We start from the raw sequence: 14,022 nt of genomic DNA, 5'->3' as shown, positions 1-14,022 counted from the left end.
ATATCCAAGTTGGATGTGTTTAGGTTGTGAAGTAATAAAATCGGGGCTTTAAATTTTTTTTTTAATTTAAGTTTAATCTTTAAATAAAAACATAATAATTTTTTTTTTTTGCTTTAATATGTTAATTCATTTATTTTTTGGTGCGAAAACCACAACGATTTATATCGTTAAGTTATTAATTATAAAATTTCAATATTCTTTTCTACTCCTGGATTAATTTTTGAAAAATAGTTTTTTAGTCATGAAATGTCATAATTTATATTTAGATTGCCACGGGCCCCCCATCTGCCGTTCACACAGTACTCTGAATGCCCCATTTCTAAAGGACGTGAAAAGTTGAAGTTCGGTTGATGGCAACTTGAAGTATGAGTTTACCATCTTCTAATATGAGTGAAGAAGAAAACTTAAAAAAATTGTTAGTATTCTGATATCCTTTTCGCAAACACCAAGCTTTTTTCTTCTGATGCTTACCTCATGTTTCGTAATCAATTTTAGATCACGTTATACTTTCGTGGATCTTTGTGTATAGAAATTTACATGTTGACGCCAGACACGAGTCGCGTCAGTAAGTAATGATGCAACAACACTAACTCTAAGTTAATCTTTTGTATAAGGGGATTGTAAGTACTTTGTGAACAGACGATTTATCCGGATTGGCCAAATTATAATCTCTCGTGAAACTTGTTTGTAAAGAAATACCTTTGGTTGTTTAAAATTTAAAACACACTGGAAAAAGAAAATCTTCAATGCAACAGCTTGATTAATCTTTGCCAATTAATCTCCCCCCCTAAAAGTAATTTTTCGTGCTGTGGCAAATTGTCAAAATTTCCTCGGACATTGATCCATAAAGTAAATAGAAAATCTATAAAAAGCAATTGATCAATTATAAGAATCAAAATAAAATTATTAGGCAACTTCATACCTAATAGATTTATTTTGATTCTGGGCGGAGATTGAATTTATTAAAAATTTAAGTATAGCCCCATTCTAAAGAACCTCTTTTTCTAAAAAAAAAAAAAAAAAAAAAAAAAAGCATTATGAAATAGCGAATAATGTTTTCTAGAAACCACTGACGGATAACTTCGTTTAATTATACAGAAAGTATAAAAAATAACAACGATAAAAATCAAATAAATATATTTTAACTTTATACTACCTATAAACAGAATGATCGAAAAAGGACGCAGTATAATGGTGGGAATATTTCAGTTGAAGTAATTTTCATTTTTCAGCTTTATCTGTCAACAAACGTTTTTATTGCTTATTTAACACGCGAGAAAAAATTCGAAAAACTTGAGAAATGGCGGTAAAAGGTTTTGAGTGTTTTAAACGTATTTAGTGAAAAGACCTCATTCTACAAAAAAATTTTTTGGTAAACAAGATTAAAACTTTCTTTCGAGTGTTTGCATTGTTAATAACTATCTATAAAAAAAGATGAACAGCTATTTAACCTTTAAATGGATCTTTGTTTGTAATTTCAAATAAAAAGCTGAACAGTAATTTAAACCATCCACTTTGGTACTCATATAATATCCACTTTGACAAACTTTTATATGGAAGTTTCTCAAACTTTTACACCTAATGCACTAATCTTTATATTCAATTAAGTATACACTTATGTGAAATAAAAATGAAGTTTTGTCGAATGCGTACGTAAAAAATTTAGTTTTAAAAAAACTAATAGTGTATTTAGTTGCAAAGGATAGATGCTGCTTATAAGATAAATAGTGCACAACCTTTTGTCTTTTCGTCTTTAAAAATCTCCGTTTTTATCTACTTCAGTTTTTCATAAATAAGGTTCATCGTGAAGCCCTGGCGGTACAGTACCATTAGGATCGTTATATAAAGATGACTGGCGTTTGGCAAGTTCGTCTCTTATTTGAATAACACGTTTTAAGTGATTATTTATGATGAAGTTTATTCTATTTGATCTTTCGTCCAACTCACTCTTAACATCGTTTATTTTGTTTGAAAGTTTGGACTTACATAAGTAACTTTCTTCATTTTGATCGCTGTTCGGTTTTGTCCTAGAAACAGAACTCTTTTTTTGATTGGTCTCAAAAATGTTTTCAATTAATTTGAAAGGGTTTTCTTTCAACTTTTTTGCAAAATTAACGCTCTCTGTTCGTTTTCTTTTGGCGAGCTCTTCATGTTGATCAATTAATTCTTTTTTACTTCCATCAATCAGTTTTTCTATCTCATTATCTAATGCCCAATTTGTCAGACTTGCTTGACATGAAAATCCTAAAGAAATAGTTTCTTGTTTAAAGCCATGAACACGTCATAGACTAATCAAATATATATATATATATTTATATATATACTACCTCAATTTTAAAACGAAAGACTTTTTAATATAATAAAAAAATAAATTTTTTCTTTCTTAAACTGCTTTTACTTACAACGTTTTCTTTATTATTACTACATATTTATGGTTATTTTTATTGTTATTTTTGTTTATTGCATTGTTATTACTGTTAATTTGACTTTTAGTATTGGTTTTATCTCTTATTGTAATTCGACTAAATATTAAAATAGTGAACTTATAAACGACTTGAAAATATTTTAACAAACGTCTTTGTAAAGTTTAACAAAATAAAACTTGAGAAAAAAAAAAACAACTAAGCGTTAGAGATGTTAAAACAGAAACCAAGAAACTTACCATAAAAACTTAGTAATGCCCCAAGTATAATTGCCCTCAATAGTAAACTCCGAATTTGACCCATTTACCCTTGAAACTAGCAATTTTACATATACCCTTGAAACTAGCGGTGTTGCATAGAGCTACAATTAGTGGCAGTGTCTAATAAAAGTTATTGCATGACGGCATAGTTGGTTGACTTGTTCATTATATTGACTTTTGACTTAGGAATTCAATTTATAAACAAGATTAAAAATTCGTCTCCAGGCCAACAATTGTAAAAGTTTAATTAAACGATGTTTTTTTGAATTTTATTGTTTACGTTTCTAAATTTGCTTTTTTTAAACAGACGTCAATCATTTTGTAATTATTATATCCATATAAGAGAAAAATTCTTTTTGACAAAATTATCTTCATTAGAACATAGATTAATTAAATTTTTTGTATTTTAAAAACTTGTTTGCATTGAAATATTTACCAACAGGAAAAAGCTTAACGCCCAAAGCCAAAGACATGCCTGAAAAAGTTTCTTAAAAATATGACGTTTTGTGGTTGGTATATTTTCAAAAGAACATCACAACACACGCACATATATATATATTGTATTTTTCGTGATTAATGCACAAGTTTGCTGTAACACTCTCTGTTAGAGATAAGATTTTTAGACTGCGCGGTAATTCAAAACCATCAAACAAACAAACACCTACGAAAACATAACCCTGTTAATACGCTAAACAAAAATGTAGCAATCATCAATACGAAGTAGCAGTTTAGCTGTAAGTGAAACAGAATGCTCGCATCATCATTAAATATTTGATAATATTTTATTTGCGAATCAGAAACATAGAAAAAAATATTTCAAACATTTATTGTCTGATGCAAGTTCTTTTTTGTAAGTGTTTTGTTAGAACATGAATGCCATTCAGTGCAATGGCCTCCTGAGAGAGGTAAATAAAAATCTATTTACAAAGTGAGTATTACAGCAACCGAAAGTACAAAATTTTTTTTAAAAAAAGTACTGAAAAAGTACTAATCTTCAAACTTGTACAAAAAGTTAATAATTTTATTGGTTATGCCGTTTTTTATTGTTTTTTTTTTTTGTTACTTGCAGATTAATTTATGTATTCGAACTGTTTAAATTCCAATTCATAAATATGCACGCTTAAAAACGGACAAAAGACAGTAGAGGGGACAATTTTTGACGGAAATCCAATTAATAGTATATGAATTTGTGTTTTTTAAACAATTTTTACCTGAGTAGTCTATATTTTAACGTGTTAAATAAAAACAAACCCACTTAAGATTAACAAGTTTATCTTTTATTTCTTTGTTGTCTTTAAATTAAAAAAAAAAGGTTCAATATTATCACATTTGTTTGTAGCGATACATTTTGAACCTGCTCTTTTTATTAAAATCTATTTCTCTAATGGAAGTAATATTACAAACAAACAAAAGTATATTTAATTGTTGCTAAAGAATTTTAAGACGACATTTGTCGAAGCTGTAGCAGTTGAAAATAAAGAATAAAATTCGCCCACTCCCAAAAGAATAAAAAAACCATTGATGAATTCTACTGCATCGATGAAATCAGCTTATGCTAATTAAAGTTTAGATAGATGTAGACCTCCTCATTTCTCATAAATAAATTCTTAAATCAGCATGACAATCCACGCATGTCTAACAAAAAAAAGAAAAAGCTTCGTAAAGTAACAGAAACAAAAGAAAAATATTTAAAAAAAAAAAGAAAGAACCTAAAGAGCTCCTTAACCAATCACCATGTTTTTAAGGGTATGCTGTTTTCACCATGTTTTTAAGGGTATGCTATTATTTGGACATCTGGACAAATTATTTTTGTATAAGAATCTGCTTATTGAGGAATCAAAATTTATTTCAGCATTAAAATTATCAGGTTTTTCAATCTTAATACGTTAACTACATATTAATTAGTACATGAGGTATATGCTAATTAATATATGAACTATATATTGGATAATAAGTGAGCTATACATTTTAAAATACGTGAACTATATATCATGAATGCGTGAGCTATATATCAATTAGCATGTGAGCTATATACTACTTAATGTATGAGCAATCTATTCTTCATTACGTCAGCTGTATGTCATTGATCATTACAATTACCTGTGGAGGAAAATACAACTGACAGATTTTCCTCCAGAGAATATACCTAAACTTTGATAATTTAAATCAATGATAATTTATACTAAATTATTTGTCGCTATATTTTACCTCGATATCCTTTAAAGCATTTTAAGTTGAAGCAAATTAAAGTATATTAATTAGTACATCAGGTATATGCTAATTAGTACATCAGGTATATGTATATGCTTTGAAACTAAACTTTGAAACTTAGTTTTGATAATTTAATCAATGATAATTTATCCAAAATTTTTTTTCTCAATATTTTACCTCGATACCCTTTAAATTTTTTTTTCTCAATATTTTACCTCGATATCCTTAAAAAATTTTTTTCTCAATATTTTACCTCGATATCCTTAAAAAATTTTTTTCTCAATATTTTACCTCGATATCCTTTAAGTTTTTTTCCTCAATATCCTTTAATGGATTTATAAGTCAAAGCAAATTTTCTAAGTCAAATTTGAAGTGAAATTTTTAAAATTTCAATGATTACAGACAAACTTTTTTGGTTTTTATAATAAACTCATTTTATATACTCCACTTTTAATTTGGAATTTCGTTGAGTTTACATTTTACAGTTATAATATTTTATTGATTATATTATGGCTTTTGGGCTTCCTATATTAAATATTTGTTTATAAGAAAGGTGTTCGTTGATTGGTCTTTTTTTTAGGTTCTTTTTTTTTTTTTAAACTTTCTTTTAATGTTAAAAATTTTTGTTTATCTCTTAAATCGACAAAATCGAGTAAATAAATTAATACCACTTGCTGCGGGGGGAGTCGTTAGATTAGATGACAAATCGATAAAATAACATCCGGCGTGCTAATTAAAATTCCATAATTTCAATGAATTACTCAAAATGGGTATTTCTGAAATATTTCCTGCCGATCGTATAATCTTTTCGTGTTAAAAAGTTACGAAAAAGTTTTTTGTTACTTATTAACCGCGTTGTGAAACAAACTCGCAAAGCAGCGCTGTTACGCTTTAATGCCCAGTTGGTGACAGTAATCTACTAAAATACAATATGAATGAAAGAGAAGCTGAATAAAATGATCGTTGAATAAAGTTCCAGTTGCAGAACTTGAAAAACTTTTTTTCAGCTTGCTGATCTAATGAAATTTGACGTTTGTCATTTTTTTTTTATCTTCACAACATTTTTTAGAATTTTCTAAACCGAACTTTTAAGACGCTGGAACATTACCAGCGCCTTATGAGATCGCAGTTCAAAACACCTAATGCAAGTTCATTTTCCTCCGACAAAATGGTTATACTATTCTAACGTTAACGGACATCTTATTGCAGCATCTTGTCAAGCAAAGCTCTTTGCATTGATAAATTATACCTGATGCAAAGTGGAGTAATTTATATATGAAAAAATGTCTTTCTAAAATCATATTTGAGTAAAAATCTAGAACATTCTTGAACAAACATGTTTTTTTTTTTTTATTGCTTTTATTTAGTTTTCAAAATATTTTTAAATCGAGATCATTATTAACACAATCGAGTCTTTTTCCTTCTTTACTGTATGATGGGAGCATTTAGATGTTAAGATCTTCATTGATTCTACCAATCACATACGATTGTCGCTTAAATATTTTATTAGCAGGGTCCTTTTATTTATTCTTTTATAATATAAAAAAAGCGAAAATGAATGCTTCACCTTAAGAAGAGTATTTCACTAGTTCTTTTTTAAAAAAAAGTGTTGTTAGAAAAACTCTTCTGCACCTGCGTCGATTTCGAAGGTACCACAACATATTTAAAAATACTCAAACTTTTAAGAACTAAATAAAAAAAAAATAAAAAAATAAAAACCACAAATCAAGTATAAAATATATGTTTCAACAAATCCCTGCAAGATCACAAGCCCTTCCGAAAAAAAATTTTTTTTTTTCACTTTTAAAATTCTTGTTTTCGTTTGTCCACAAACAGCCGTTGCAGCAGCTAAAGTTTAAAATAAAAAAAAACGCAAAAAAAACTGTTCATTTGACTTAAGAAAAGAAAAAGTTACAGGTTATGAAGCGCTGATCAAGTTTGAAATGTTTTGTTTGACAATAATGAAATTCATCTCTATTCACAAAAGTGTGACCCTATCTCCCATGTTCAAAGAATTCAAAGATGATGACAATTAACTTAATTGACCAATTACAAGATAATATTAAAGAAACTCCCAAATCCCAAATCTCATAACCAGAACCTTAAAAGTTAATTTTATTTAAAAGTTTGCTTTTAATGTAGTCAAATACAGATATAATTCAAAAAACATATTTGAAATAAATTTTTACTACCGTAGTGTGACCGAACAAATGCTTTAAAAAAGTTCTAATTTAAGAAATGATAAATTTCGTATATATAAAATTAACATTTAGAGAAAAAATTTAGTTATTTTAACCAACTAGATATCTAGTTAAAATTATTAAGTTATTTTCCCCCAAAATTTCGTATATATAAAATAAAATTCCCAAAAACTTTATTTTATATATACGAAGTTTGTCATTTCTTTAATTAGGACTTTCTTAAAGCATTTGGCTTTATTAGGTCACACCACGGTAACCTTACAAAATACAATAATTGATTTCGAGCTCAGTTAATTATAAACTAAATAAAAATTAAACTTTAAAGAAACATTAGAAATATAATATGATTAAATAAACATTAGTAAACAATATAGTAAATGTAATATAAAAAGTATTTAAAAAGATAATAATAATACAATAAAAAAAACAAAAAAAACAACCGTATTATGTCTAAAAAAAACAACCGTATTATGTTTAACTATTTTATTTTCTATTAGATTATTTATCTAGCTATTTATTTAACTATTTGTTCAGTTAACTAACAATTTACTTTATAACTTACTTTTCCGTTTATTTTATTGTTTATGTTTTTATTTCATTATCGAGTTTGTCACTTTCTCTATCGATTTATAGCGTGAAAAACCCGCGTAATATTATAATTTCAAAACCCAGCTTTGACTAATTGATTTGATTGTAACTTGAAAAGGAGGTACGCAGTTCCCAGTCCTCAGTGGGAATTAAGGACTGGGGACAGAGTACCTCTGTTCAATTTGCAATCAAATCAATTTGTCAAAATAAAAAATAAAAGGAAGAAAATGAAAAACAAATCACACAAAAGAGCAACACAGTCTCCTAAATCTTTAGATCTCTATCAAAGTAGTTAAATTCGAACCTTTTGTTCGAACCTTTTATTCGAATCTTTTTTATTTCGTAAAAGAATTGTAATTTTTGTGAGCTTCTTTTACGGAGTTATCGAAACAAAGATTTAAAAACATTTTTCCATAAATATAAATGCATGTGGCACTCAGTACTGCATTTTCATGTCACGTGAACAAATCGTTTACTTGTGCTCCGAAAGTATAAAAATGTTATCGCATGTAGACATTCCGGTAAGGTATGCAACAATGGTGAAAACTTTGATCTTTTTGTTATATTTACTTACCTGCTCTTAATGCTTGTATTATCGGAGAAGTAATTCCAAACAAGATGTCTCCAAAATGGTTCACTTTTTTGACATTTGGCTTTTTCACAATTAACCCTTTTAAATAAAATATTAAATAGACAAGCAATCGTCAAAACGTAGATAAATGTCATTGCCACGTGACCTTTTAACATTGCCACTAATGAGAGTCGAAATAACGAATTAGTTATAAATATTTTTTAGACAGCTGAATTAAATTAAAAGTTCTTAATATGAACGTGAATTAGAAAAGTAATTTGTAACTTATTTTCGCAAAAGGAGGAATTATAAAATATAAAGAATGTGCGATTCCAAAGAAAATGGTTGTTATACAAAATGTTTGCAATTATTTTGAGTTTCTATTATGAAATCATAAAATAATGAACAATATGTGATATTTAGTCGATAAATATAAACGTATCAGTATTGATTGATTGGCAGCAATTAGCTCCACGCTAGATTTCGGTGCCACGTGAATAAATTATTAATTTACATTCTGACGTTTATATTCTGATATATGCTAACTTTGTATGCTAAAACATTTACTGCATGCAAAGTGTGCAAGAAGGATGCAAACTTTGATCTTTTTGTTGTTATTGCTTACCTGCTCTCAAAGCTTGTTTTATCGGAGAAGTAATCCCAACCAAGATGCTAGCGAAGCTGAAAGTGAGTTTATCACCCCTTCCTTAATAAGTTGCTCTCTCAGATGTTTTCAGAAATATGTGCAATATGATCCAGAAAGTGGACGTTGTCTGTGTTTTACGTCAGCCGTCAACTCTCTCACTCAAAGTTACTTGACTTTTGCTCCTCTCTTGGTGAGAACATCGTATGGTTATTTATTATAATTATGTATCATACAACTATGATATATTTATCATAATTATATAATTATTGTTGGTTTTAGAAATTTTAGTAAAAACTTAAAACCATTTACGCTTCCTGCATATTTTACACACGCTTAAAAAAATGTTCAATTTATCATAATGAAACATAATTAACTTGATTTTAAGAACTTTAATTTACTTTTATAATTTAATATGTTAATCTGAAAATAACGATAAAAACAAATGTTGATTTGTAAAAAATATTGTAACTTATCCCTCTCTCATATCGCATCTCTTGTATTAATTCAAGCCATGTAGTTGTAAAAATGGTTCATGCATTTACATAAGCGACGTGGAGTTTAAGTGCGATTGTGGCAAGTTATATGGCGGAGATTTTTGTGAAAAAAGTAAGGAATACATAAGATGTCTGAAGCAGTGCACTTTTTGTATCAGTATTTCTGTTTCTATTTTGCATGGGTGAAATTTAAGTTTTTATTTAAAAAGTCTTTGTTTTGAATAGGTGTGACAAACGTAGCATTGTATAAGCCAGCCAATCAGACATCAAACACCAATATTGGAAATGCTTCGTGTGCAGTTGATGGTAACACAGGTAATGGTATACATCTCTCAAACCATTGCAGCCACACAGCTAACAATGATATTCATTCATGTTGGCAGGTAGATTTTCAGCAACAGGTTGTGATTGTATCGATTGTAATTTACAACAGAATCGACTGTTGTAGTGAAAGATTAAGTAACGCTTCCATAACTATTAGCAAAGGTAATAATTGGCAGTTTTGTGCGTTCATGGGAAACATGACAAACACGTTCAAAAGAGATATTGAATGTGCAAGCCCACAACCTGTAGCTCGTTTTCTTAAAATATGCAACACAAACCTTCAACCTTTAAGTTTATGTGAAGTCATTGTGAACGGATATATTTATTAATAATACGGATATATTTATTAACAATAACCGACATATTACAGAATAATGTAAAGGGTTATAGCTAACAACAATGTTTAGTGTTCTTTTTAAAAAAATTAGTCATAGGTGATGGGTATTATTATTGTTATTATTGTTATCACTATTATTATCATTATTGTTTATATCACTATTATTATTATTATTATAATAATTATTATTATTATTATTATTATTATTATTATTATTATTATTAATATTATTACTATTATTATTATTATTATTATTATTATTATTATTTTTATTATTATTTTTATTATTATTATTTTTATTATTATTATTTTTATTATTATTTTTATTATTATTATTGTTATTATTATTATTGTTATTATTATTATTGTTATCATTATTATTATTATTATTATTATTATTATTATTATTATTATTATTATTATTATTATTATCATTATTATTATTATTATTATTATTATTATTATTATTATTATTATTATTATTATTATTATTATTATCATTATTATTATTATTATTATTATTATTATTATTATTATTATTATTATTATTATTATTATTATTATTATTATTATTATTATTATTATTATTATTATTATTATTATTATTGTTGTTGTTATTATTAGTATTATTACCATTATTGTTTTTACTATTATTACTGTTATGATTTTTACTGTAACTATTGTTAATATGCGAGTAACTTCGGATTAAAACTTTGGTTTTACATTAAAGCAGATATAAATGCAACCGTAGAAGAACCTCTTCTCATTTATTTAGATGAATAAGATTAAATTTTTTTCTCCCTCCTCGCAATGTTTTCGAGTTTAAGAAAGACTTTGTAGGATTGTTTTTTTTTTAATGAACAAATCTAAGTAAACCTTTAAAAGTTTTATTTTAAAACGTTCAAAATGTTCTTTATTCTTCTTTGAAACTTAAGAAAAAGTTCTTCTAATAGCGCCTTAAGTCCTATTTTCATTTCTTAGATAAAACAGGAATGTAAATAACGCCATAAATAGCGCAACTATTTATGGAATTGTTTACATTCAAGCAGTTTTCGGTACAATATCAATTTATTGCTTTTTCTAAGAACAACAAGTACGTAGTGTAGTTATGTAAAAATCTTAGTGTTTTGAATAAATTTTGATGTTTGTATAAATATTAATGCTATGCTCAGTTTTACATAAATATTGAAATTTTGCAATAGCAAGTTTATCTAGAAAATATGTAAGTTACATTTCCTTTAGGAAATCATCATCCAGCTCTAAATATCACTTATATTTCCTAAAAATCACTTATATCTCCTTATAATGGCTTATATTTCCTAAATATAACGGTTATAATTGAAACTTAAGGTTCTTTCAAAAATAAATTTAAAAAATCGAATAAATATCTTAGTTATTACACTGGTCTGCGTCAAAAATGTTCCTAGGGTTCTCTTAGGTGATTCTCAATGAAAATTGCCTTCTAAATCCGAATCTAGGATTCATTTTTGTCAATCAGGTCTAGTTTTTAAGATACAGACTTAGGGCTCTATACCGTAAATAACAGCTCAGTGTCCATTTTATTGCAATTCCCAGTTGACAGCTGTGTATTAATATATCTATAAACAGTATCTAAAGTATATTTGTAAAGCTTCATTTATCATTGTCAATTTTTTTCAGGCTAATATATGAGATAAATAAAATTTGTTTCATAAAAATGAATAGAAAATGTAAAAATAGTCCAGATAGATTCTGCTATGTGTGTGGAAAAGTAACTTTTAGTGATCAGCAATCTACCATAACTACCTTAGTAAAGTCCCTTACAGTACATATTTCGGAATAAGGCATGGCAATAAAGACAAAAGCTTTGCCCCATGTATATGCTGCAAAGCCTTTGTCGTAGCCTTAAGCCACTGGAATGAGGGCACAGCAAACTGTATGTCATTTAGTGTACTGATGGTATGGAGAGAAGGCAAGGACAATACTACAGACTGCTATTTTTGTATGATCAACCTTCAAGGTAAGATCATTTCTTAAAAGAACAGTATTTAACTGATCCAAACAGATTTATTTTTTTTATAGTCTAATGAAGTTTGAATTGTTTATAAAAATTGTGTTGAAATTCAACAATAAAGTTCTTTAAATTGTTTAGAAAAGTGGATAAAAATCTGAAAATAAATATTTGAATTTTTTCAAGTGTCAGTAAGAAAAATAAACACATGGTGGTCTATCCTGTTATTACTTCTGCCATTAAGCTAGTGTCACATGGTCCAGCAGTTCCAGTTCCTTCTCCACCTGAGAAAGGCAAACTAGAAAAGGATATGGAAGGTGTGGAAATGGAAGACACTGACATATCTATGACATGAGCCAAAGTCTAGCATGACTTTGCCAAGACCACTCATTCAAAGTCAATTAAATGACTTGACCAGAGATCTTGGTCTTTCTAAAGAGAATGCACAACTTCTTGGTTCCCATTTTACTGAAAGCAATCTCCTCTTCAAATAAACTACCTTCTCTTGGAAACATAGAAGAAAAGTTTCGAAGGTTCTTTGAAGTTAATTCTTCTAGCTTGTTGGCATATTGTAATGATGTAAAAGGCTTAATAGAGACACTTGGTGTTCATTACCAACCAAGAGAATGGAGGCTCTTTATTGATTCCTTTAGCAGAAGCCTAAGGGCAGTACTTCTACACAATGGCAATAAAATGGTATCTGTACCATTGGATATTCAGTTCAGTTGACAGAAAGCAACACGAATATGAAAATATTGATTGATGCAATCAAGTATTCCAACCACAATTGGCCACAATATGTGGTGATCTTAAGGTTAAATACTTATTTAGTTTTCTTGTCAACGTAAAGCTTTCCTCTGATAATACTTTAGCACCTGTGGGTAATTTTTTAGAAAGAAATTGAAATATACTTTAGCTAAGATTCCAATTTTTTATTAATAAATCTTTTCTTTTTAGGTTGTGTGCTTTCTTCTTGGGATGCAAAGGGGTACACAAAATACACTTACTTCTTAAGCCTATCGGATAGTAGGGCAGACAGTCTTTACTATAAGAAGAAAACTGGCCATCTCAGGGGGACATTTACAATTGGCAGCTACAATGTGATAGCTGAACCACTAGTCCCTCCAGAAAATGTTTACTTCCTTCTCTCCATATCAAACTTAGTCTGATGAAAAATTTTGTAAAAGCACTGAATAAAGAAGCCCAAGCTTTTAAGTATCTATCACAAAAGTTCCCACAGATCAGTGATGCCAAGCTACATGCAGGTATATTTGATGGACCCAATTAGAATTCTGTTAAAGAACAAAGATTTTGGTATCAAAATGGTAGGCATTGAACGAGATGCATGGCGAACATTCAGCACAGTAATTGAAGGATTTCTAGGAAATAAAAGAAGCTCTGAATATGTTTCACATGCCAATGAGCTTATGAAAAGCTTCGAAAACTGGGAGCTAGCATGTCAATAAAAATGCATTTTCTCCAATCATATTTTTCCTGAAAACTGTGGAGATTACAATGAGGAACAGGGTGAAAATTCCACCAGGATATAAAAACGACGGAGACCAGATATCAAGGACATTAGGAAATAAACATGTTAGCTGGCTATTGTTGGTGTCTTAAACGTGACGAACCAATAACTCTTCACAAACGGAATGCATCAAGGACTTCTTCTCTTGGGAAATAGACTTTTTCTTTACAGTATTCGATTACTTCACAAGTTGTTTTTAAGTTTAAAGTTAATGAAGGAGTTAAATTGAGCCTTTTTTCAGTTCACAAATAATTATTGCATTGTATTACATTACTGGGATGAAAATGAGAGATTTCTTGAAAATTATGTTTTTCTCAAAAAAATAGGTGTGCTGTATTTCAATAACCTGACCTGATTGAGCAAAATGAATGTCATATTCGGGTTTAGGAGGCCAATTTCATTAGGAATTATCTAAGAAACCCCCAGGAATAAAAAAAATCTTTTCAAAC

The 14,022-nt window shown here is 28.3% G+C and overlaps 2 protein-coding genes and 1 long non-coding RNA gene across 3 annotated transcripts; 2 read left to right on the top strand and 1 right to left on the bottom strand.

Moving 5' to 3' along the window:
• Positions 1 to 1,122: 1,122 nt before the first annotated feature.
• On the bottom strand, positions 1,123 to 2,873 carry LOC149880476 (uncharacterized). Its single transcript, XM_090070934.1, has 2 exons — positions 2,663 to 2,873; positions 1,123 to 2,244 (listed from the first exon to the last, which is right to left on the bottom strand). The coding sequence occupies exons 1-2, from the start codon at positions 2,724 to 2,726 to the stop codon at positions 1,787 to 1,789; spliced, it is 522 nt and encodes a 173-aa protein (XP_089927060.1). The 5' UTR covers positions 2,727 to 2,873; the 3' UTR covers positions 1,123 to 1,786.
• Positions 2,874 to 8,798: 5,925 nt separating this feature from the next.
• Positions 8,799 to 10,201, top strand: LOC149880475 (fucolectin-6-like). The gene is made up of 3 exons (XM_090070210.1): positions 8,799 to 9,090; positions 9,410 to 9,506; positions 9,620 to 10,201. The coding sequence occupies exons 1-3, from the start codon at positions 8,806 to 8,808 to the stop codon at positions 10,045 to 10,047; spliced, it is 810 nt and encodes a 269-aa protein (XP_089926336.1). The 5' UTR covers positions 8,799 to 8,805; the 3' UTR covers positions 10,048 to 10,201.
• An 879-nt stretch (positions 10,202 to 11,080) lies between these two features.
• On the top strand, positions 11,081 to 13,876 carry LOC149880474 (uncharacterized). Its single transcript, XR_016446207.1, has 3 exons — positions 11,081 to 12,054; positions 12,232 to 12,859; positions 13,003 to 13,876. It is a non-coding gene; the product is annotated as an uncharacterized LOC149880474 (long non-coding RNA).
• Positions 13,877 to 14,022: the final 146 nt, after the last annotated feature.

Source organism: Hydra viridissima, unplaced genomic scaffold, assembly GCF_058129835.1.
Source record: "Hydra viridissima isolate aposymbiotic clone 2 unplaced genomic scaffold, HvirCarnegie_v1 scaffold_13, whole genome shotgun sequence".
Taxonomy (NCBI): Eukaryota; Metazoa; Cnidaria; class Hydrozoa; order Anthoathecata; family Hydridae; genus Hydra; species Hydra viridissima.
Note: the sequence above shows the minus strand (reverse complement) of the source record. Positions and strands in the feature narration are given on the sequence as shown.